Source organism: Plectropomus leopardus, chromosome 17, assembly GCF_026936395.1.
Source record: "Plectropomus leopardus strain MGB_pleo_1.0 chromosome 17, ASM2693639v1, whole genome shotgun sequence".
Taxonomy (NCBI): domain Eukaryota; kingdom Metazoa; phylum Chordata; class Actinopteri; order Perciformes; family Serranidae; genus Plectropomus; species Plectropomus leopardus.
Window position 1 is genome coordinate 28,643,852 of NC_142192.1, and position 26,666 is coordinate 28,670,517.

General features: G+C 40.4%; 1 protein-coding gene across 10 annotated transcripts in view; it reads right to left on the minus strand.

The window, feature by feature from the left end:
* Nucleotides 1-26,666, minus strand: part of macf1a (microtubule actin crosslinking factor 1a) — a 281,961-nt gene that overhangs the window by 147,848 nt on the left and 107,447 nt on the right. For 4 of the 10 annotated variants that reach the window (XM_088090424.1, XM_088090427.1, XM_088090430.1 and 1 more), the window contains 5 exons: nt 16,564-16,625; nt 8,186-8,275; nt 6,197-6,298; nt 4,453-4,530; nt 2,527-2,619 (listed from right to left, as the gene is read on the minus strand). In XM_088090424.1, coding sequence (XP_087946550.1) covers nt 2,527-2,619; nt 4,453-4,530; nt 6,197-6,298; nt 8,186-8,275; nt 16,564-16,625 — 425 coding nt within the window. Of the gene's footprint in view, nt 1-2,526; nt 2,620-4,452; nt 4,531-6,196; nt 6,299-8,185; nt 8,276-16,563; nt 16,626-19,902; nt 21,310-26,100; nt 26,556-26,666 lie in introns of those variants that run through there. The other 6 variants (XM_088090432.1, XM_088090426.1, XM_088090433.1 and 3 more) reach the window with 3 other exon arrangements.

Below are 26,666 nucleotides of genomic sequence, written 5' to 3' on the forward strand. Positions count from 1 at the left end.
TACAAATTAATTGTATCTTTTAGAACGTTATTGTCTAACTGACAACGTATCTATGTAGTAGAGGACCAGATGCTTATGCTAATTTGAGGATTGGCTGAAGGAGTCTGTCTGTCAAAACACATAACTCCTGCCCATTGAAATTGTTTGGGGTGGCAGCGAGTCCAGACTGATAGTGGGAGAGAAACACAATGTTGAGCTCACGTGATCAGGATGGTCTTACCAGGCTAAACTTGAGGTGGATGTTGCCTCAATTTGAAAGTTACTGAAATGAGTCCAGATGCAAATCCTAACATGAGGTTATCCCAATCATGTATTTCTGCAGTGCAATTATACAGTGGGCACGAGGCCATTGAGACATAGAGGGGAGGAAATTAAACACACACATACATGATGTATGCGGAAGACGTTACTGATCCACCAGCACGCATTTACAGTCACAATCATGCGACCACATCACAGTGCGGGGACACAGAGCTCTGTGTGACTGCAGTTTCTCACTGCAGCTCAAATATGAAAACTGTCATCATATCATGAACCCTGTGAACTTTGAGAAACCTGAAACAATTTGCTGCTCTGCAGGCCAATTCCATCTTAATCGCTTTTTCATTTCTTTCCAGCAGAACTCCTGCAGCCTGTTTCAGCCTCCCTCCCATCCATCATCTTTAAGTTATTTCTTTACTGCTCCTGCTGCATCACTCCATCACCTCTCTCTCTCTCTCTCCCCCTCTCTTTAACGTGATGTTCTGCTGAGTCATGCACACCAAAACGGTTGCCAGGGTGTCACACACTACTGTTTCCATGGCAACCAGCTGGTAGTGTCACCTTGCTAAGGGGCGAATCACAGCAAAGTCCAGTGGTCAAACACAGCGACCACAACAGGTTCATGAATCTTTCTAATATCAACAGGACAAAAAATGTGCAGTGACATAAAAAAAAATAAATTAAGATGCTGAGAATGTTTTGTTTGAGCTGTTGCATTAATTTGTTTTTTTGTCTCCAACAAATCTGTCATGCATGGCTCGGAACCGGTGGAAATGAGAGTCCCGCTGTAATGATTTCAGCAGAGTACAGCTGTGTCTGCAGGCTACAGCAACGCAGGAACATTTGGTGGAAATTATTCCACATCAGGAATCAGAGAGAGCACAAAAGTTCAAATGATTGACTGTCTAGACTAAACACACAGTGCTCTTAAAAACTAAGAATGCAGTATTTAGGCATTAGTTTTCATTTAGAAGTTGTAGTTTGAAACAATTTTTTGCTGCAATGTTAGTTTATATTCTTCTGAATTCCCAGAGAGTAATTCTAAGCCCTGTTTTGCTTTTGTCTTTTTTGTGAAGCAATTTGTGACATCTACAACAGAAAGGTGAATGTGCTGCTATACAAATACATTTTTAATTAACTCACTTTACTTTGACAATCATGACTAGCTGTTTTCATTAAATTAGGATTATCAGTATTAAGCCCTCTGATGGTGCCTTGGTTTACGGTGGTTTACTCTGCACACTATTGAAGCACTACAAGCCTACAGGTGACATATACTGTATTTTAAATGTGACATTTTCAGCAAAAACACTGCATGTCTGGTGCACAGGATCAAAGTTTAAATCCAGGCTCAGGGCTTTAAATGAAAGCCTGCAGACTGAACATGCTGTCCCCTGTCCTCCCTTCATGCCTGAGCTGTCCAACTGCCAAACTGAAGCCAAACAGTGTCCTCGTGTGATGTTTTAGAGGACGGCTTCCTGCAGGGCCCAGCTCAGCGCCAAATTAACAACACAAATCACAGATATGCTCAATGCCTCGGAGCATAGAGTCACATGGGACACAAACCACCAACCTGCATGAAAAACTAAAATGCAAAATGCTAAGAAAAGCAAACTACCAACATAAAGTACACACACTAACATGTTGAACAAACATCATGTTGTTTCCTGATGAGACAGCACTGCAGAGTTCTCTGTCTCACTGCACAGTCTGAGGCAGAGAAATAAACCATCACACTGGCAGGAAACACTTAAGGCTCTGAACGCAACTCGCTCAGAAATTCCACAGAAGAACGCTCTTTCTGATTTCCACTCAGTGGTGCAAAAAGCAACCTCTTCTGTTGCATAAGTTATTACTGATCTGCCAGCACTCACTCACGCACACACACTCACTCTCTCTCACACACACACACACAGCTAAGCTCACCCTGGCAGTGACAACGGCTCAAATCCCAACAGCTGGACGGAGATGCCGAGTAGCAACCCAGAAATAAAGTCTACATTTGAAGCAATTTGCTTTCATTAAAATCCAGATTGAATCACAGCAGTAATGATGTGGGCTGAAACCCAGTTATTGCATAATCAATTTGCAGGTATTATTTCATTAAGAGCTGGATATGTGAGCCTTCAGCTGCCCATTACGCTTTTCAAATGAAGAATTTAAGGAGTACTGTTCATGCTGGTTTGACTGAAATAACCATTAATTGAGTCCAACACAGGAAACACAGAGACAGACGGTACGGCAGAGCATGTGAAGGGCACAGACCTGGAAGTGAAGGATGATGGTCCAGATGAGACCTAACGTCAGCTTGGGGTTTCCGTCGGTGATGTCATCATTCCTGATGTTCACAAGTTTGACCTGAAAATACAAAAACAGAAGATCTTTGTTAGGTTTCTTGACAAAATTGAGATAAAAGCAAACATTTTTCCACAAACATACCCACTTTTAACTATAATTTCAAATAAGCTACATAGATCAGTGAGAAAAATACATATGAATCTTTTTCATTTCCTCCTTGTTAAGGATTAAAAGTGGTCTCTGTCCCAACTATCATACCCGTTATGTGAAGGAGACCTTGTTAAATCTAATGGCTCCAGCTGAGCAGAGCCACCAGGGCTGTATAATTAGACCTGCAATGAAACTCAGAGTGGATTCAGGGAAAGAAAAGGTCAGTCCTCCACCACAGCTGTCTCCAGGGAGCGAGACAAGAGACGAGAGATGCAGTTAAAGAAAGATGGGGACATTAGAAATGGAGGAAGACGTGTTTTAAATGAGAGCAAAAGCTGAGTTTGAGAGTGAATGAAAAGATGCAGAGTAAATGAGAAACAGATTGTGGTAGCAGGGGAGGGAATGATGAAAGCTGCAGTGTGAGAGGGATGCAGGTAAATTTGTAGAAATATGTTTGGTACAGTGCTATAGATTAAGAGGTGAAATGATCTCTCTCTATCGCCTCACTGCACCAAAAGACTTAAAATGCTCAGTCCCAGGATGAAAAGGATTCCTAAGCACTTGTTTTTGCAAACTTTGCAGAACTTGCAGCAGAGGACTATAAATATGAACCGGCAACTTTAAACTACTAAAAAGTAATTTATTCATTCAAACTATCCCAAAATGAGCCTGGCTGTGGTGGGCAATTTCTAAAACCTGAGTATCCTTAAACAGCAATATGAGCTACAGAATGTGCAGGATGTCCAGACTGGACAAATATTCATAGTGAGATAATTTCTAAATTGTTTATAATACTTAGCAGTAGATCTGGAACAAGAAGTACAGTAATTCCCTTTGAATAATCTCAAAAACTTTAAATTAGCAAAACTGGTCAATTCACAATATACCTGTGAGAACAAGTGACTTCTCCTTTAAGCCTCTTTATTCACACTTAACAAATGTGGGGAAGAATTTAAAACGTGTGGACGTGATAGACAGATCGCATCAGATACTTCATGAAGATATAAAGTTACAACCACCAGATTTTTGGTTCCTTTCACTGCACCGCTCTAGGGGTATACAGACACATAATTATGTGATCTCTATCTGTTCAATCAAAAAAAAATTATTTGTGTCTGTATCTGTATTCAGACAGAAAACCAGTGTGTGGTTTATTCTGGAAAAAAAATGTTATTATTGTGCCTTCTCATCTAACTGATTTAATAATGGCATACAATTAATTATGAAATATACAGTATTTTCACATACTTATACTTTAGCCTGCTTTTACTTGCAGTCTCTCTTTGCTGTGTCTTGTGTCTGTCCTTGTCGCAGTCTTGACAAGTTTGCCACTATAATGCATAAAGTTGGCTCTTAGAGAGTCGCTGGATGCAGAACGGTCAGTTCTCTATTACTCCCTGCTGCGTGGGGGAAACTACAGATTATTGCAATCACTTTTCAATAATGTGTACTAGGAAATACAAAAAAGTGAGAAGTTGGTAAAGTCCTATGTTGGAAACAGAGCTGCCATTTTTATCTGGTGTTCATCTACAATAATATGAATCGATTTAAAGAAACACAAGAGCTGACACAGACATGTCAATCTTAATCCCCCCCAAATAATAAAGAGCAACTTCAAGTAGAATTCAAATCTGTTACAAACATATTATTTGTGCTTTCCTGAATAATGCATTTAGACTCTGGTATATCCCTATTCCCTTCAGTAAAGTGTGTGATATAAGTATACACGTCATGTGTGCATACCTGTCTCTGTTTGAGGAAGTCCAGCGCTATTTGGACATTCTGTAGTCGATGAAATCTCATTCGCCCCTTTTCTCTGGGCTGCAAAAAAAAGAAAGGAGACAAAATAATGAGTAAGGTCAACAAAATAATTTAAACTTAGTGTTTTTAGTGACAAACGCAGGAGGCAGCAGTGAGTGCAAATAAAGCTGAATTCAATCCAGAGTGCAGTGAAATAAAAAAAAATTTAAAAAAAGTCAGCGCAGTTGTATTGACATGAAATGGTCCTCTGGGAGGCACTGTCTTCAACAGGAGCTGTTAAAGACATGCCAAAAACTCAGGAGCAAATGACACCCAAACCATGCTGGCTCTGAATGAAAAAAAGCAAACTTAATATCAAACCTTTTTTTCCCTTTTGTTTATTCAACACACATTCAGTCATTTGGTTTAGAGGAAGGAAAGATGAAGTTTAAGAGAGAGAAAGAGGAAAGAAAACACACAAACATCACAAACACTGTTGCTGCAAAAAGTAGATAAGTGCAGAATGCAGTTGTGGGTTCACACTGTGCTGGTAAAAAAGAAGGTTCACTCAGGATTAGTCATCACATCGAGAGGAGAGGAGAGGAGAGGAGAGGAGAGGAGAGGAGAGTGGAGGGGAGGAGAGGAGAGGAGAGGAGAGGAGAGGAGAGGAGACGAGAGGAGAGGAGACGAGAGGAGAGGAGAGGAGAGGAGAGGAGAGGAGAGGAGAGGAGAGGAGAGGGTGGTGTATTGTATGTGTTTTCTAAGACATACATTGCGAAATCTAACTTAATAAGTAAACTGACACACAGTTTGTGCCATTTCATGTTTTCCTTCACCTGTGCTCTCTGTGCACTGCTCTGTGTATGCTCAAACAACTTCCATCCAATCAAAGGAAAAACAGACTTTTCCCTGTTTCACATACATATTTTAGCATTCAGTCCTGATCTTTCAGTATCCTCCATTTAGTCTACATTTGCATTAAAATGTAATTAAACAACAGTCGTTTTTTGAGTCAAATATTAAACATCTCAAAACGTCAGTCGAACTGGCAACAAATGTTCACTCTCTGGCTGCTTCAAATTTTACTGCAGTTCAGAACAATGTAACAGATCTGCCACTAACTCTGCATATTGGAAAAATTATGTTTAGGTTGAAGCCGTGGTTAGGGATGGTGTTGTACTGGACTGCATTAAATTTTACAGGTGTACCTAATAAAGTAAGGAGAAACTGTAATTTCATTTTTTAAACTTCTAAAGTCTAAAAAAATGACGAATAAATCTACCGTCTACCTTCTACAGTGGTCACCGAGTGTATGATTATTTAAGTTATTTTCTATTGTGCGCAATTCATGCAAAATATTTGTACAGCATTGTTGGGTGAAAACTTCAAATGATCAGTTTTTCATAAACTACCAGCCATGTCATTGAAATCTGATCAACTTTAATTTCTTTCTGTCTTTCTGAGAGTCTCAAAGAAGCACATACTTAAACATGAAAATCATCATACTTCATGATGCTGTCACCCAACAGAAATGACGGCCCACATGTCGCCTCATACAGAAACGCAGCATTGTATGGTGATATGTGAAGCCCAGTATGCTGGTCAGGAGTCAGTGGCACAGCACTCTCATGCAGCCTCACAGCTCCACCTTTTCGAGGCAGAGGGTGAAGCTGAAGGGGTCAAAGGTCAGAAGTGACAGAGTGAGCAGTGGAAAAAGGGAGGAGAGAGGGTTTGGATTTGAACATACTCCCTGAGCTCCTTCCTCCTCCTCATCCTCCCCCCCTAGCAAGATGAGAGGGGGGGCCCGCGAGGCGTATGCCCTTTTCAATGAAGGGCCGCTCTTCTGTTGCTATGGTAACAGAAGGGGAGGGGGAGATAGAAAGACAGGAAAAGGAGATGTAGAGTGAGATTTGGTGGATAAAGAGGGGAGAATGAAAAAAGGGAAGGACCAGGTGGAAAAAGGGATAAAAGTAACTGAAAAAAATTCAAACACTCGAAAAGTTTCTCACGTGGATAATTGTTCATGTGGGCGACGGGGTCAGAAAGGACGTGTGTGTGTGTGTGCTCCTCAGCAGACCAGAGTCAGCAGTCTGTTTCTGTTAGCCTACCTGTCTGCCTAAACCAGCCTGCGTCACATCGTGGCCTGTTTGTCTGCCAGCATTAGGGACTAAGGCTCTTACATCATTGTGCTGAGCAGAGTCAGGACACTGCGGTTCAAACCACCGCATCAACTTTGAGCATTAAAAGTGTGTCAGCCTGCAGCGGAGAGTCATCTGAGTTAAGGTGGGCGACATCGAATATACTTAATGTGTCATGGCTTGTTCCATGTGGGGTATAATATAAAACAACTGTATTGAGAACATCGAGCATAAATTGTCACATCATTTTTTAAAGGCACCTTTTGAAACTTAAAGAAAGATGAAATGACCCCCAAATTAGCAAGGAATTGGTAAAAAGAACAAGAAAATCACATGAAAATTAGTTTAAAAAAAAGACTTGGAGAAAGTGCTTAAAAGTTTTGAAATATTATATTGCAATTAGAAAAATTATAAATATTGTTTTTCCTTTACTTTCCCTAGCTTTTTTTCTGTTTTCCCATGACATTTTCCCTAGCCTTTAAAAAAAATAATTTTCTAAATATACTAATATACTATACACTGCTTGCCAAGTTGCTCACTGCTTTTTTCCCATGTTCCTGAAAGAAATTACACCAAACTGCTCAGGTTTCAAAGGGTTAAATAGCTTTTGAAAGGCATCTGAAAGCAGCACAATTAAAGTCATGTCACTCCAGGTTTCAAAGGGTGAGGCAGCTGCTCACAGTGTATTGTATAATAATATAATAACAGTGAATGCTTACGGTGCCACCGTAACAGTTTAACTTTTAATGAGTTAAACGAGGTTTTGTTTTTGCATCTGCAGAGCAGAGCAGACCATGAAGCAACACTGCAACTTGCAAATACCATCAATATATGAAGTGGAAAGCTGTTAGTTTGTTTACAGCTCACAGTGAATAAATCATCACGTTCAAAGGTGCCACCGTAACAGTTTAACCATCTGCTAACGTCAGACAGCCACAACATTAAAAAAAAGAAAAAACTTCCCCGGGACGAGGCCAGTGCTTAAAATAACAAACACGAGGGTCCAGCTTTGATTTATTTATTATCTAAATAAAAATATAATTAAATTAAATAAAAAGGCAAAAAAAAAACTTAAATGTTCAGATTAGATGTTTTTGATCATTAATAAAACTTGTTTTTTTTTTTACTTTTTCTTAATAACTGTATTTTATTTAACATTTTTATAACAATTTTATTTTCTTTAACTTTAATATGACAACAGCTACTTTATTTAACCTTATGGTAACTTTACTTTGTTTAAGGATTTTGTATTTGAGTAGTTTACAGAGGAGTTTTCAAAACATTGAGATATATATTAATATGTATATATGTATTGCGATATAACCTAAAAAAATCGTGGTACATTTAAGACATATCGCCCGCCCAGCCCTAATCTGAGTGTCTCAAACCTTCAAGCTGGAAAAGTTTCGACTGCCTGTCGAACTCCAGCGTTATTTTTGAAGACTGTGTGTGAGATTCTCAGGACCGTGATGCATTGAACTGGGGATGACAGGGTGTGTGATGGAGCATGGGAGGAGTGTGTGATGGAAAATATTACACTGTGAAAATAATAAGTCAGAAAACATTCATGTGTCTGTGCAGAGAGATAAAATCCATACCAGGGTGACTCCAGAGAGGACCTCCAGCAAGGAAATGAGGTTGTGTCCATCCCTCAGGTCCTCGTATAGGTCTGTGATGTGTTTCCTCACCTGAGAGAGGAGACAGGAAAGAGGGGAGGATGGAGGAGAGGAATGAGGGAGAGAAACAGAGAGTAAAAGTTAATCCCAGACTCCAATCATCCCTCCATTGACTCAACACTGTTGACATCTGCCAGGCTGATTGCCCCACAGCTGACAGCGATGGTGACAGCGGTTGCCAGGGCCAACAGAGACAAGGCACCAGCTGCGGCCTCTTGTCTCTGTTGCCATGACATCGCCTCTACAATGAGTCTGGGGGGGTGGGTTGTCACCGGTGGCGACTGCTGCTGACACGGTGACTCAGCAGCCTGATCAGCATCAGTGCTTGTTTTGTATGAAAGTGGGACACTCAGAGAGACAGACAGACAGAAAGACAGAGACAGAGAGACAGTGACTGCCTGAGGCTGAACAGGACGTGGAGAATGGATCAGCCGAACTGTGACAAGTCAGTCGAGTATGACGAGAATCGAGCTGAGAGAGGGAAACTGAAATAATCTAAATGCAGTTTGTCCCACATTATTTGATCCTCGACTGTTTTATTCAGGCTGTTCTCACAAACTGCATATCCCACATATTTTGAAAGGTTGTGATCACGTGACCAATGAGCTGATGGGAGTGAACGTGGAGGCAGAGGCTGTCTTGTAAGGAGGCAGGTTGGGGTCGTGGATGGGTCACCAAAGTCCAGATTTCTCTGGAGATGCATGTTCTGAACCGTGTAAACTTCAAGTCATTTTAAGATCCGTCCTCTTCATGTGTCTTCTCCTGTACCTAACCTCTGAAGGTTTTTGTTAATTCCATAACTGTGTTTAAGAACGCAACATCATTTGCAAGCTGCTAATTTGAAGGTTATCATACTAACTTTTCTATTTATTTTGGGCTAATGAAAAACAGTTTATATTGACAGCACAATATTGTAGTTTCTTCATCTTTTGTATGAATTAGATTTAGATATAAAACTGTCTGGGGGGCTAGAAACTTCTTTTCCTCACCTGCTCTCTTTCATAAAAAACAAAAATAAAAGTAAAAGCTTTAATGCAAAAACTTTTACTGAGTGACACAAGTGATGTGACACCTGATCACACTGACTGGACAAGTTTAAAGGTAGATGATGCTGGATTGTTGGTTGCAGTTTGTAAACATACTTAAAGGTAAAAGTGAAAGTAAAAGCAAACTCCTGAGTCACTTTCAAAATGTGGCGTTTCGCCTCACTATATTTGCACTTTTTTAGCATTATGTCTCTTGAATGCCTGTTGATTAAGGTCTTGCAACTGTTCGCTACCTTTTTATAAAGTTACAACCTCACCTGAGCGCCATAGGGGTACATGCCAAATTAACATCCTGAGCACAGGAAAAAAAAATAAAGTATTAAAATCCAGGCAGAGGGCAGAGTCTCTCCTGATAAGTACAATGACACGCACTTTTCATGGGTCATTAATGTTGATTCCTTTTTAGGAAAAACCTGCATAGTATATCTCTAACATGTAATTGTAAAATAAAGGAATAACAGATGACAAGTTTATGAATGCAGAGATTTTTTTAAAAACATTGTGTAGAAGTTGCCAATGGCAAAAGATATTACAAAAATAAGGCAGCTTCTGAATCGCCAGCACGTCTTCTATTCTAGACAGCTACATAAAGAAACAGCAACATCATTTGTAAATAAACTATTTGCTGCTTCATCGGAAAGCAGAGGGTGGAACAGAGACGTTGGCACGAAAACACTCCTCAAAGTGCTTCAAAACTGTTGCTTCAGAAATGCAGATCCACAACCTCAGCAACCAAGGGCACATATCTACCTGCATTACAGTGATTTTCCTGCTTCTTGCTGCACCTGCACTGGGAAAAGCTTTGCTGCAGTCCTGGCCTCCCGACAAGAAACTGCACTACCACAATTTACCACAAGAGGGCAAGACAGCCACAAGAGTAAACTGAGAGAGGTCTTTACTCTCCAACCAATTCATCAATTACAAAATATTACCAGAATGAAGCAACTGTCCTTACACCTGTTTGAAAAATATGATCTGAAACGAATTTATGCAGGACAGAAGTCCTCTGTTGCAGTTTGAGCTCAGAGTTATAATTATCTTTGACTTCAAACTAAAGCTCCAAAATTCACAACATCCCTCCACGTGTCCTCAATAAACCCTCGTCCTTTGCCCATCCATCTTCCTCCTCTCTCATCTGCGTCACACTCTCTCCCCTCTGACATCAGCTGTTTTAGACTGAAGCTGATGAAACAAGTGTTAATTAGATGACGGGAAGAAATGCAGTTTCCACCACTGACTGGAAATGAGGTGCTGGTTTTGTCTAATTGTGTCTCAGTGTGTCAGAGAGTTTGTGTTTGATTCCCAGTCAGCCTGAGTGAGAGGATTCCTCTCTGTCGATGACGTGGTTAATACCAGCTTACTGGAAGTCCTCGCTGTGATTCGACATGAAACCAACCCCCCGAAAAATCTGCTAATTACCAATAATTTCTCTGGACTCAGTCGCTGCTACTGACTGAGACAGCATTGTTTTCCTGTGATAGTTGGTCTTTCCTCAGTAGTATAATGACCAACACTACTTCTAATGAATGACAATGCTTATACTCAAACAACAGACTTACAGTACAGTATGGACCAAACTCGAAACAAAATAATTTTTTTTTCATTTTTCTGAGCTGCTTGGTGTTCCTACACCACATCAAACCACAGTGCAAACCTCTCTGCCCGTCAAGGGAAATTTAGAAGTTTATTTGTGTTTATGTTCCCATGAGCATCCAAAAATGGCCCATCACAAAGTCCCACTGCGTGACAACACATCAAAAACAAAATCTATAGTAGACTCCAGTGTGTGGTACGCTCTGCTGTTAAAAAAAAACAACAACAACAACTTCAAAATACATCCAGTGAGACAGTTCAGTTTTGGGACACGTCACTGAATTTAATATTGCTGTGTGGCATCCAACTGGGTATGTAAATTGTTATCTTTTTAAACAGGATGTTTGTGTGTGTTGGTGTGTGTCTTCGGGGACGCTGCTCACACAGCCAGCTGTGTCTGATGTGCAGCGACGGCAGCTGTCAGATGCCATCGGCACTTGAGGCAGAGAGTGGTACGAGCTCATGTTAGGGACCATGCTGACAGCACCTGGGCATCAGCATCTTCATATATATACTCATATACTAAACATCAATCTGGGTCAGACTTTATTCGGAAATAATCTTACCCATTTTTTCAGCTTAGCACCTGTCAAGGGACTAGGGATGTAAATTATTAGTCCTGCTAACTCTGACATATTTACATAGGTATTTTATACTGATGTACATTAATGTGTCACTTTTACATAAACAATAAATAAAAGATAGCTTCACTAATGATTTTAATTATTTATTAGATAAATAGAACGACAACTTTAGTATGGTGGCAGAATAAATGATGACAATTATTTAAATGCCAATTAAGTGTGTTACGGAGATGTGGCTAAACCGCAAATACTGTATCTGAAATTTTCAATATGTCATAAAATGCTAAAAATTATATGCAACATTGCACCCAGCTCTGACTGCAGAGTTAATGCTCTAGAAAAGTAAACCTAACAAGTGTTTACTGCAGTATCATCACAGCAGTACAAGCTGTAATATCTCACTCTTTCTTATTGTTAATGTTTACTACAGTCATTCTGCTGGTACTAACCAAGAGCAGAGGAGTCATCATGTTATAGCCTCTTTAGAATTATCTTTTCATAAAAAAGGTATTAAACACAGATATTATGACAGCTTTACACCGAAGTTTTGCAAAATTTCACCCCAGGCCATCTCACTTGTGTGTGCAGCACATGACTGCTACCTCGCTATACTGCTGCAGCTCGTGCGTTGCTCACACTGACAGCATTGCTGCTTTCACATACGTAAGTGACAGATATAGACATTGAAACTGTATTGAAAGGAAATGTGGTGACAATAAGATTACCAAAAGGTCATTTTTACTGTCTGGAATGATGGACTCTTCTGCTCGTGAATCTTTGCAGCTTCTCTGTTTTATTTCATTTTCTAACTTCTACTAGATTGCATGCTAAAAGTTATATCAGAATGACATAAAAAGCACAGCATTTGTGAATGTGATGTGACTCAGTTCACATCACGTTCTCGTACTATTTGTTCTGTTTAACGAACACTACTTGACATTCTGCTCTTCCAGGCCGTAAGCATGTTTAATTATGAAAGTCAGCGTTGACACAGCAACATTTTTCTGTTGTCTCAGGCCTGGTTTCTGTGTAACTTTTGCATCTTTAGCTCATTGGACAACAAAAGACAGATTGCATGTGATTAAACATCTTGTTAGCCAACTTAGCTACAGTGTAGCTAACAACAATCATCTTTGTGTCTTCTTGTTTCTCCTCCTGACCTCTCAACACAAAGCTTCTGGATTTTGTGCTCACTGTGTCAACACCTGCTTGGTCAAAGTGTGTCACTGCATGCCAGCAGGTAGCTCGGAGGCCAGTGTTTGTATAAGCCTGTGTTTGCACTGTACACACGCACACACACAGATACACACCTGTCAACACCCTGTACACCTGTGCAGCTAAAAAACATACCAGACATGACACACAAACACAGAGCACACAGGAAACAAGGAGCAGTGATGTCACCCAGCAGGAAGCTGAGGGCATAGGGCACCAATGTATCTTTGTCTATCTCTGTCTTTTCAATAATGTCCCTTCTCTTTGTCTCATGATTTTCTCCTGAGTCTTTCTGTCTTGATCTTTCCTCCCTCTCAGCCTCAGCTGTGTTCTCTCTGTCTGTGTTTGTCTGTAAATCCCTGCTGATAGGGCGGAGGCTTGTAGACTCAACAGTCCTGGCACAGAGTCAACACTTGACGTAGAGCACAGAACTATTTCACCCTGCTCTCCATTCAAGAACACAGTGTTGGGACACAGTTTTTGAAATATTACATCTGGAGCAACACTTTTTCATATAACAAAAGCGTATTTCAACAGATTAGACAGGAGTCATCCTTTTGATGTAATCCTTGTTTTCATGTCATCTTCCCCTCTCCATCATCTTCCACCCGCCCTGTCCTCCTTCCTCTCTCTCACTACGACAGTAAAGGTAAGTACTCTGTGTGTGTGTGTGTGTGTGTGTGTGTGTGTGTGTGTGTGTGTGTGTGTGTGTGTGTAAGAATATAAAGAAGAGACAAAGAGTGAGAGAGCAGCAGTTGTTCATGCTCGGTTAGGTGACCTGGAGCCACTCTTGGTGCTTTTTCCAAAATTTCATACATGCTCTATTTCTCTCTTTTCTTAAAGTATGTCTGTTAGTTTTCATGTTCTTAACATTTTTATTTCAAATCTTTAGACATTAAACAGTTTTGTCTTGTTGGAGATAATGTGGAGATAATCCATAATAATTTGACCAAATACCTTAATACTGACATTGTGACAATATTGTTGACTATTTATGCTTTCACAGATAATAACTAATGTGGATAAAATGACATAAAGGCAAATACTAGAACAACTAAAACAGTCTGGTAAGTTAAAGAAATTACATCACTTTACTGTAACGCAGCTGATGATGTTATGATGTCCACAGTCTAAGATGATTTCTAGTCTCTTAACACAACATCAATATAATATTAATTTATTGCCTAGCCATAGTGGAAAATGTCCATCGTGATTTCCCAAAATCCAAGCTGACATATTCAATTTATTTGTTTGGTCCAACCAACAGTCCAAAACTCAAAGATATCATTTTCAAAATCATAGAAAACAAAGAGAAACAGTAAGTTTTCACATTTGAATGACTACAACCAAAGAATTTTCTCTTCAGAAATTACCTAAACAGTTTATCAATTTGCAAAATTGATGACTCAGTTAATCAACCAATCATTTCATTTCTGCTGTTATATCACAGAAAGCACACACAAAAGGCAGAAAACCAGCAACATCCCATTACAGATGATGGAAACTGCATTTCCAGCACTGAAAAATCATCCTGTCTCTCCATCTGCTGCTCTCTCTCTCCGTCTCTGACCTACATTTACAGTCGGTGGTTGGTGCGGCAGTGCCAGCTGATATACAGTTACATTCACAGACTGGGCGCTGTTACGACAGGCGCTCCAGAGTTATGGGGTCAGACAGACGCAGCTTCGCTCTCGGGTCATGTGACAGAAATACCCTGCATTCTCCTCTCCTCAGAGTGAGTGTGTGTGTGTGTTTTTGCATGTGTGTGTGTGTGCATATTGTACTTCATGGATATGAAGGAAAGAGCATGTGTGTACAGATGTGACAGTATACACACTTGTAGGCAGTAAAGGCAGCTGTCTTGCGCTAAAGGAGGCACTTACTGTAAAACCTACCAGTTGTAACAAAAACGATAAATGTATGTTTTCCTTTTCCTTAACCCTTTGAAACCCGAGCAAATTTGCTTATTTCTTTCAAAAACTTTGGAAAAGAGTGACGAGAAAAAAATAACAAAAGAAAAAGAAAAGAAAGAAATAGCCCAAAAGTTAGCAGAAAATTAGTCTGTATAATAATCTTAAATATGTAATGAGAATTATATAAAAAGTTTTCTGGATAAATTTCTTGTCAATTTTTACCTTTTTTCTTGTAGATTGTGGGATATTTCTTGCAAAGATGCACGTTTTATTTTTTCCTGTGTTTTGGAAAAAAGTCAAACCCATTTTCTCGGGTTTCGAAGGTTCAAATGCTCTTGTGCAGCACAAGAAAACTGAATTCGATCCAGGTTTTCAAGGGTTAAGTACCGTCTTTGTCCTCTGCTTCAAAGTTTTACTCAGCATGAAGCACTTAAACTGATGTTCTGACATGATTTAAAGGCTGCCGGGTATTACTGTGCACTGCTCTGTTCACTGTGAAGGGAAGAACTGCACATCTTATATATTTATTATTTATGAGTGTTTTAAACAGCCAGCAGACAAGCCTTTATGCAGATGCTCATTCCGACTTAATTTATTCAGTTGTTTCTTTATTGATGCCATCGAATGCAGCGATCAAAACCTTGACAGTCTGCAAATCAATAATTTAATAATCTGCATTCCAGTAAACATTCCTGAACTCACAATCGCTAAATATTTATTCAAGAATTAGATTTGGTTTATTTAACGATTTGCTAAACATGATCTAAGTGGGAGGACAGAGGGAAACAGTTTAACAAGCTGTAACGTTAGAGCCATTCCTAACAGCGATAAACAGACAGAGTGATGCAGACGGACTGCAGACTGCTCAGACGAGTCCACATTCACACTGATCAGCACGCACAAGAGTGATGAAACCACACGTTCTTAGCTCAGAAGAGAGGAGAGAGAAAGACTTGACCAGTAGAATGTGTTTTTCTGAAAAATATATATATATATACATACAATTATGCCAGAAAACGGAAGACGTCAGACTTGGATGAGGAGCTTCATTATAAATATAAGCAATAACTGTTGTATGAAGCTAATGTTCTGCTAAATAGGAACACCTGAGGCAGAGGAAGAAGATGGAGATAAACAAGAATGTGTTTTTCCCCTTAAGATTGATTTTTATTTTATTCAGTTGGTTGCTTTATGATAACGCAGCAGTGGGAATGAGTCAGGCAATGAGTGAGTTGGAGATATCCGCCGTAGATGTCTCTTTCCAGAAATCATGACTCGGTTACTTCCGATAATCCACAGACATTGTTGGTAGGAGATTCATGCAGGAACTATTTTCTTTCGACAACACTACACCTGCCAACCACATCAGTGTGCAGAAGGAAGCGTGCATTTACTGCTAGCTCACGTAACACTTCTGAGCTAGATAACGTCTCCGCTCAGCTGAGGAGAACGCCATTGATGTTTACATCTCGTGCTGTAACAAGCCTCTCGTCCATGAGTAGATGCACGCTTCCTTCTGTGCAGTGATACAATTGGCAGATGTAGTTTGATAGAAAGAAAGTAGTTTCTGTATGAAACTACTCGCAACAAGGTCTGGGGATTATCTAGAGTAACCAGGTCAGGTATTTATTTTTGGCACTTTGAGGCCCACAAGCCAAGTGCCATTTGGTTCCATTATATTAGAGAGAAGGCAGAAATCTCTACAGCCGATATCTCTGACACTCTGCAACTCACACCAAAATAGATTGATAAATAGCATTACAGGTAAGATGGAAAATATGTATTTTTTATTCTGGGGTGAACCATCCCTTTAATATCTTATTTGTATTTAAAATAAGACATAAGATGAAAAAAATCCAAGACATGATCTTGGGAATTTAGTATAAAATAAGCATTTCCACAAAGCCAAACCAGGATGTTGCAAACCCTGTGAACTCAGCGACACTTACCTTGATGAGATGCTTGTTGACCCATTTTGTGAAGGTTTTCTTCTGCACCCTGTCCCGCTCATCTGAAGAAAAAGAAACACAGAGAGAGGAGGGAGGTTAATTACATAACCCAAATCCAGCATGGTTGCTGCAGCCAGCGCGATTACTCCACCGAGTTATGTAGATGACGAGGTCACGCACACACAAATCCAGCTCAGAGAAGAAGAGCAGCAGGCTGAACGCTCCCCACGGACACTGTTAATGATTATTCTGCATTCGCTCTGTAAACTAAAAGGCATGGATTGTATTGATTTGTGAGTAACAAGTTGAGAGGGTTTCTGCAGACACGTTGTGCTCTCAGATACACAAATACACACAGTCACACACACACACACTTACACTTAACGGCTTAGTCGCTGCTTGTATTGGATTACTCCCTCTAGGCCTTCTTGTTAACCAACACTTTCATTTCATAAACTTAATAAAAGACACATTATCGAGTGTACCCGGATACCACTCACATGTGCATCTGCAGAAGTCTTCTTCAGCTACATGTTTCTTGTCTCACTCAGCAGTGATATAAAGCTGTCAAAGGGCAGATGTAAAGAGAAACACTTAACCCTTTGAAACCTGCGCAAATTGGTTTGATTTTTTTCAAAAACATGGGGAAAACTTAAGAAGACATGACCCAAAAATGTGCAAATTTAAAAAAAAAAAAAAAGTTACAAGAAAGCTATTTGAAAATAAGCCAAAAAAGAAAGTAAAAAGTCAAATTACTTAAAAAGTACTAAAAATGTGTGTTACACATTTTTAATATGACGATTTTTTATATGAAAATATTCTAGTTATTAATATAGTTTCCTGGACATTTTTTCCTGTGTTTTTTGGATAATTTTATTTTAACAACCTCTTTTTAAAAACATTTTTTTAGTAATTTTCTTATCACCTTTTACTCATTTCTTGCAATTTGTGGAATATTTCTTGCCAAGTTGATTGCTGTTTTTCCTCATGTTTTCTAAAGTAATCGACACCAATTTGCTGAGTTTTCAAAAGGTCAGATACTTGTGAAAGGTATCTGAATGCAGCACAAAAAAACTGAAGACAATCCAGGTATAAAAGGACTTAAGACACTGTGAAGGTTGTTTGAGTTCATGGACTCAAGGTCCTGTTGATAAGATGCTCCGTATCTACAAACGTGAGCGCTTGTTATGACTTGAGCAGCTTTATCTTTATGTTTAACTTATATGACATCATTTGAGTAAACTGTTATAAAATGTTACTTGCAAAAGGCTGCCTGCATGTGTTTTTATGTTCTGTTTTCTTCTCCTTCATTATTTCGTCTAGTTTTCTGTCTTTAACCTTTCTCTCAGTTTCTGTTTCCACAGCCTCTAACTGAAGTGTGATCTGCAGCCAGGCAGAACTCCAGCCTGCGTCCTCCGCAGGCCAGAGGAGTGAAGCAGCCAGGCCAGGAATAGAGCCTGATGCTGAGCCACGACTGTGTTATCTTCCCTCCTCCTCCTCCTCCTCCTCCTCCTCTTCCTCTACACCAATGGAGCCTCTCTTCCTCTCCAGCCCCTCTCTCTGCTCGTATCAGTCTGTCTGGGAGAAAACGCAGACCTGCTCTCCTTTTCCCTTCCCGCTATTCTCTGAAATATCTAACTTCCTTCTGGAGGGAGAGTCCAACATCCTTTGAAGTGATGCTGCATGTTCCCAAAACATGCAACATTTAAATAAAAAGGATATTTAAAGCAACACAGATATGTGTGCAACGCACTGTGGAAAGCTACAGAATTCAACAGTTCGTAAAATAAAGACCTGTATAGAGTAAGTTGATTAGTTTAACTTGATCAACAGAAAAATAATGATATATATCAAATAATGAAAATTGGAAAATGAGTCGATAATGTAAAGAAACATGAGTTGCAGCCCGACAAGAGGCTGCTATGTATTAAAAAAATAATAAATTAACAAGACATTTTTGGGTAACACATGTACAGAAGGGAACCCCCGAATGTTATGTATTTCTATATGCTTTTAAACAACATATCTGCAGAAATATAAATGAAGATTAATGTTTCTCTTGTGTCCCTGATTGCCAGCACAAAATACTTAAATCAAAACTAAAAACCATATAGATATTTCTTAGTGGTATGAAATCTCCTCCAGGATCGTTTCAGGATAACAACTTAAGTCCCAGCTATTACAAATCATATTTTCGGTACCTAATTATTTGATATCAGTAAAAATACTCACTACAGTACTTGAAAACACAGATAAAACCACTGCAACATATGATTATTTCTTATATCAGGACAAACACACACACTCAGCAGCTCAGTGTGTATTTTCCCTCCAGTTTGTCAAACAGCCAATCAGAGCGCAGCCGGCTGCAGGTACTTCCCCTCCTGTCAGTTGTTTATCAGTTTCCATGGAGAAACCGTATGAGAGAGCAGCCATAAGGAGAGATAGGCAGTATCACTTCCTCCTTCAAATATCTGTCTTTCTCACCCACACCTATACAAACACACACACACACACACACACACACACACACACACACACACACACACACACACACACACACACACACACAAACAGACGCGCACACTCTCACAGAGACTCTAAACGCCTCTAACACCTTCAACCGTCCAGCTCCAAAAGTAGAAAGGATTTCCAAAGAGGAAATACGAATTAAGTGTTTAGTAGGTCAAATATCTCGACTGGATAAAACTCAAGGTCAATGTCGGCCCTACATAACACACACACACGCAGTGACACTGAGTTTACATAAAGGGCAAGCCCCTCAGGCAAGGAACACATATTTCATCATGCTCTTGCAAAATAGTTTCAACACGCCTTGATTCCAAAACCTGCTGGGGAAGCTGGACTGGTTAGCCCAGAGGAAACACTCATGCTATAAAGTCACGCACACACACACACACACACACACGTATATCGGTCAACCACACTAGGTTAAACACTAATCGCTGCTCCTGTGAGGGCTTATCAATTTCATGTAGGTGTGGTAATTAGGTCATAAATCCATCGTGTGTGTGTGAGGATTATTATTTTACAAAACAGGAGACGTGAGAAGAGACAAAGTGTGTGAGTGACAGCCACGGAAAGGCGCTCATTCATTTACAGAGGAGGGCATTGTTTAGATGTACACACCCCCTTTGACACTGTCCAAAGACAACAAAACACACACATGACCCACAATGATTAATAGACCACATTTTGTAACCGGTACAAATAGGAGCTGCTCAAACACAAACACGTGCTGACAGCTGCCACTCTGCACACTGGCTGCACGTAAACAAGCTGATATCCGGCCACACACATGCTGGGATACACACTGACCTGCACAGCACATGAGCGAGTACAGGTGAGCGTTGAGCTGACGTTCATTCCTGTAGTCGTGCCACATCATTTCCACAGCTCTATTATTTGTTCTCCTCTAATCACAGCTTCATTTGGTGCAAATAATCCAAGTCGGATAATTATAGCAGCGAGGCGTCAGGCTGCCTCCACGTATCCAGAAGCTGCCGGGTGAGTGTGAGCCGGCAGGTACGACCAGTTTGAGGAGTCTTCACTCTTCTCTGTCTCCTTGTGAAATCAGTCTGCGGTTCACCCGTTCGCTCTCTCCTCGATCCTTGTGGTCGCTGCCATTTCTCCCTCCGTCCCCCCCACACACACTCTTTCCCTGGTAGCAGTTGCTCTCACACGTGTGTGTCAAAGTCAGCCACAGCTCCTCCCCCTCGGTCCAAAAAGGGACGGTCTCCCCTCCCTCCCTGTTTACACCTCACTTCTGCTTCCTCACCAGGCAGTGGCACTCTCTCTCTCTCTCTCTCTCTGTGTCACTTGCACTCTTGCTCGCTCGCTCTGTGTTTCCAGACCACAACAGACGGTCTGTGCTCAGACTGCAGCTGACAGTGGCTCTGCAGAGCTGCAGGGGTGCTTGTTCTGTTTGTCTTTTCTCTTCTTTCTGTTTTTCCTCTCTCTGCGTAGGTAAGCAACTGTTGTTCCAGAGCCAGACATTGCTTTTTTTATTTTCTTTTTTCATTTGACTGCCTTTAAAGGACCATAGCTGCTTAGTATATCCACATTTTAAGTTGAGTTAGACGCTATTTTCTGTTTTTGTTGCAGAACTTGAGGAAAAGGCATCCTGCAGAGAGATTTTCAAAAAGCAAAATGGTTTAAAGTCCCACTTTTATCCATTAGAGATGTTATAATCCAGTCTTCAAAAAGCCACAAGGATCCAAAAACATGCAAGTATGGCTTGTTCTGCTGCACTATGCAAACATACTCTCTTCTTGTTCAAGCTGACAAAAGCCAGATGCAGCATAATATCCCTGTTTCCTTTCCTTCGGTCCTCGTGTTTCCTTTCCTTAAGAGGCTTTCTCTTATAAAAGAGTCTTGAGGCTTTTCAGCTCCAAATGATGAGTCGCTTTCTGGAGAAAACAGAGCGAGAGCTCTGAGATGGACTTGAGAATCATTGAGAGCGGTCTGGCCAGTTTGTGACGTTGTTTAATTTAATATTGAGAGGAAAACCATCCCGAGCCGAGACATTCATCCTCATTAGTGCACGTTTCTTGTGTGTGTGCAACAGAGATAGGAGATGATGATGGAGTACAAGAAGAATGGTCATATTTCTGGCCTCGGTCCAGACTTGTGCTTTCCAGGCAGACACAATAAGCAGTCAGCAGTGAATAAGAGGCCTGTAGCAGCCTCTAGCTCACGCTGCATGCTGCTGAACACATCATCCCAGCATGACCAGACAAATTCAAAGTCCAGATCTGCTTCCTCACGTCTCAGATAAATTTTTTTTTAAAACCGCTCTCTTCTCTTCTACTCGCTCAAACGGTCGCTCAAAATAGCTCTGCTGTACCAGACAGCGCCGACGCAGTTTTGAATAATTTCTGCTCTGTCATGTTTCTTTTAAAAAGAGGGAGAGTCAAGAATCAGCAGTGTGGAAGCAATGCACGGGCCGAAGGCTCAGCTACTGCATCCGAGTCAAGCCTCAGGTCATGTGACCCAGCCAGGAGTCAGGAGGTGAGCGCAGACCTCATCAGAGCGAAAGAGCAGCTCCTGACTCTTAAAGCAGGTGCACTCTGTATAGTTGCACACACACCTGAGACAGTGATTCACACTCTTATAGTCACAACAAGCTCAGACAAGCTCCTCCTCTTCCTCTGTTTCCTCCACCAGCAGTGTCACTCCTTCATCACCATCCCTGCTACTTTAACATCCTCTTCGTCTTTGCTCCTTTTTATCCGTTCCTCCACAGTGAAGCTCTCCTCTTTCCATCTCAAAGGGACCATCCACACTAAAAATACCAGACGGAGCTTATGCCTCTAATACCACGCAGCGTGCTTATCCCTCGCTCCCTCCTTCTCCCCCGTTATCACCTCTAATCTCCCTCGCTCTCCCTCTCCATTGCCTCGCCGTCCGGTGTTTCTGGCTTTTCTCCTCTTGTGATTTGATTGTGGAGGGGAGGTTTCCTCTGTCAGTGCATCATGTCATCTTTTCTTCTTTCACTTTCCCTTTCAGTTTCTTTTTTTCAGCCCAGCCAGCTCCCAGGCCTCATTTATCCTCCTCCTCCTCCTCCTCCTCTCTGGTGACACTCTGGCAGCAGCCTCCATCCCTCTTTTCTCTCCTTCAGCTTCTTATGCCATTTCTTTCTCTGTGAGCTACAGACGCTGAATGTTAAATGTTTGTGGAGTCGGACAAGGTCACTTTCTGAAAATCAGCTGACTGAAGGGGGTGGGAAGTTGTTCCCAAAAGTCCAAGGTTTAATGTGGAATACCCAAACTTTCTCTCTCTCTCCCTGCTTGGTATAAATATGTTCCAATTACACACTAACCAGCTGTCCAGTTAACTGAGTTAACCCTGTCATCATCAGATTAAGACTCAATCTGCCCTCCTGTGGCCACAAAGAGGAACATTTTCTATTAGAGAAACTCCAGAAAATCAATACTACATTTTATGTGTTAGGTCATAGGCATAAAGACTGAAAATTATTTAGGATGCAAAAAAGCATGAAAACTCCACAAAGTCCACATTAATAATTAAAGGTTATTCGGGGTCAGTGTGGTTTCATTACTGGCGCACATCTAAATAAAGACATCATCCGTCCTTTTCAGGTATAATGACATGAAATCAGATCTGACCTCTACATCCTTACGTTCCGTGCATTTCAGAAAAATTTGAGTTTTTCTGGCCAGTTTATTTGTTGTGTTTCATTGATTCGAATTTGACAGTGAGATGGTGTTTTGATCATTATTTTGACTCTGTACCACCTTTTATTACAGTTTTGATGTCTTAACATGTCACAGAGATGAGAAAATACAAATGTATCTCTTTTACTCAAACTTCCCTGCTTCTGTTTCAAAATAAAAGTCCTTTGACAACGTCTCTTTCGACAGAATCCCTTCAGTTGTTGCATTTTATTGTGAAACATTTGCAGGACCATGCTGTTGACAATGTGGGAGCTGCACGACTTCATGAATGAGTAGAAACTGTCCTTATAAATGTTGAAATGCAGTACTCATAGCAGCAGGCAACCCAGCAGAAGCATCACAGTGAAGCTGCCTTCACGTGCTGCTCACTCACGCAGTGCGTTCCAGGCTTTACGAGGTTGCACTCTTTTTATGAACCATTTATTATTCTAATCAGTAACTTTCTCTGTTCTATCATTCGATTTACAACTACTGACACTGTATTATTAAAGAGGCTACACTGTGCTCTACACTCAGGGAGCTTGAGGCTTAGCACTTTCAAAGAAAGCGTAAACCACCACGACTTATATGTCGTGTCAACTCCAAACCGCATAATGTACGTATAGCATAATGCTGCTGCACCCACACACACACCCTACCACACTGTGACAGGCTCTGTTTCCTGTGATGAGCAAAATAAATAAGGTTAAGATCACAGCAGCATGCAATATGACCACACACACACACACACACACACACACACACACACACACACACACACACACACACACACACACACACACACACACACACACACACACACACACACACACACACACACACAGAGCGCCTGTGTCACACACCAGTGGCTGGTCTAGAACCTAGATACGAGATCAAACAAGCAAGTAAACACAAAAGTCAAGTTTGATGCTTGAGTGATGACCCGCCTCACCATGATCTCAGAATCACTCACATGGACACGTCCCTAACACCTTCCACTCATTTTGAAAGACACGCACATTTTGACTGTTGATTGTTTGGTCCATAAAATGTCAGAAAACGTTGATCAGTCTTCTTCAAAAGCACAAGATGGTGACCTCAAATGTGTTGTTTTGTCCACAACCCTAAAGATATTCAATTTATGGTCATAAGAAACCAGAAAATATTCGTGTTTAAGAGGCTGGTGTAAGAGAATTTTTTTCCTTAAAATCCATTAAAATCAAACAAACCATTATCTTCGATTTAATAGTTGACAAGTAATACCTTTAACATTGCAGCTGTACAGTAAAAAAAAAAGAACTGAGGTTCAAACTGTACTATTATGAAAATATTTGAGAGCACCCCTCTGTAACTGTCAATCCTGATATATAAGTGTAACATAAAGGACACAGCACCCTCAGCTGACCGTATCAGTCGACAGCATGTAAAGCTCCTGGTTTGTATTAGACGACAGTACAGCTACATAAATATTGGTAAGTAAAGTAATACATAGACACTACATGTTACATTTACTTAAAGTGCCCACATTTTTTTTAAAAAACTGCATTACACACAAGTTTTGGATTATTATCTCTAGCATTACTATTATTATGCATATTCTCTGTAAGTAATACTTTAAACCTCTGCACGTCTGCACAAAACTGTACATCTCTTTCCTTTTTTAAACATGTACTGTACATATTTTCATGGTATTTTTCACATTTTTATTGTTTTTTTTATCCTATTGTATTTTGACACGTTGCAGTACTTGCTTTTAATTTGTATTTTCTCTTGCACAAAAGCATTCAGTTAAAGTCCTTTCAAGTGAAAACCTACTTTGCAAAAAAAGGAAGTTATTATAGTTTTTTTTTTACCATCATCAAAATCATAGAATCATTTTAATATCAGGAAAACAGTAATTATTTCCTATTACTGTACTTTTTGTAATACTTCAGGGACTTTTTACCATTTTTTTGGGATTGCTATCTTTTTGCTACTTGTGTTTTTTAGTGATTCATTATCAGATTTGATTGACTGAAGTACAATGTGAATCTCGCTTGTCTAATAATGACAATTCATCCTTTACACTTAATCTATGTAGGCTGTTGTTTGAAGGTTTACAGCTGCAAAACAAGAACATTTTATGAATGTGTTAGACTCGAAGTCTCTCGTGTGGTCATACTGGATTCTGGCTTTGTTTTCTTCTTTGATTCGTTTTATATGTCTCTCTTAACATTACTGTTGTATCCTCTTTACTCTCAGTATTGATGGACCTCATTGATCTGCCCTGTTACATCATGCCAGATATTTCTCCCCTGGTGGATCCCAGCCAATCGTTGCATTCAGATAAAATTAGACATGTCCCAACCCAATGATAGAATTCAGCTCAGTTTTTCCAGTGTTTAGAGACGAACGTTTTGGCCCAACACTTGGACTAGATGCATTACCAGCAGCTACTGATCAAAAGTACAAAGGTCAGTTTAACCATCATGTCAAAATGGTTTAGACACTACAGGCTGTTATATAATGAATATTTGTATGAGGCTTTAAACCAGTTAGTACTGAGGCGAAACGACAAAAGCCAACTGGAATTTGTTTAATGCTGCAAAAACGTGGTTACATCAGTGTTTACCATTAGCTATGAATAATTAGACACATGACTAAACTGAGCAGCTTACTGGCAGCACAGCAGCTCGTTGTTTGGTGCAAAGCATGTACTTATAAAAACATAGCCGGCCACGTAAGCAGCAGCTACACAAAGGCTGCTGTCTCCGGGTTGAATTACATGGATGTGACTATATGATTCAAGCGCTCATGTAATATAACAGCTGTTCTCTACAAAAGAGCCAAATATGGAAGATTGTGCTCCACTGACTCATGCAGATGAGATACAGCAATCAAGTCCTGCAGCACAAATCAGTTTCCGACACAGAAACAGTGTCCGACTGTAACAGGAGGTGAAACAGGAGACAGCTATATGCTCTTTACAGCGCAAGCCGCTTTACATTCCACTCAAGCTAAAATAGAAAACATGAGGTGACATCCTGCCGCACGCTAAGGCTTCAGCATCATGCTACAAAATAGTGAATAGCGATCAGGCAGTGATCTAAATGTAGACATGCTAACTGATAAGTGAAATTCTCCAGTACAAAAATGACACAGCAGAAGGGGTGGAGCTTAAACAGGAAGCACATGGAGATAATGTAAACTCTTTCTTTTTTTCTATAAAAAAAAAGAGATACATCATCGCTGAAACAGTGAGGCAGAACAACAGACGAGCAGTAAAAAGGGAATAAGGAAGAAAACTGTTCAGCTTGTCCTTCTGTCTCAGTAGCAGTTGCTCAGAAACATTAAAAGTTACCTTGTTTTAAATTGGGTGTCTGCTGACGACGACGGCGACGGCGGTAAAACCAAAATCCAGCTGCTGTTAAGAAGTGAAAAGTCACCACCAGGATGGGTGTTATGACTGTCGGGTCTGATAGGAAGTCCATCCTAACTCACTCACTGACTATAAGACCAGAAATGTTCCCAAAAAAGCTGACAATAAACGTCCAAAGACAAACCAAAAACACAAGTTACTGCCGCAGATTTCCAGGTAAAGTCCAAAAAAATCTGGTGTCCATAAAGACGAGATTTTAAAGCAATTTTCTAAATGTCAGTCCACAAAATCATGCAGATCCTTCTTCTCCTTTCACTTCTTCTGTTTGGACACAAGACAAAAAACATCTTCTCCTTCTTTTTCCAGAATCGCTCTTACTTTCAGCACATAACTACTGCAGCTAATAACTTCTCTGAGTTCTTCTCTCCATTCAGATGCCCTCCCTCTCTCCCCCATGCCTCCCTCTCTCTCTCCCTCTTTCTCTCTCCCTCTTTCTCTCAGTCCCTCTCGCTCTCTGACACTCGAACAGTGAATTCCATTCCCCTGAA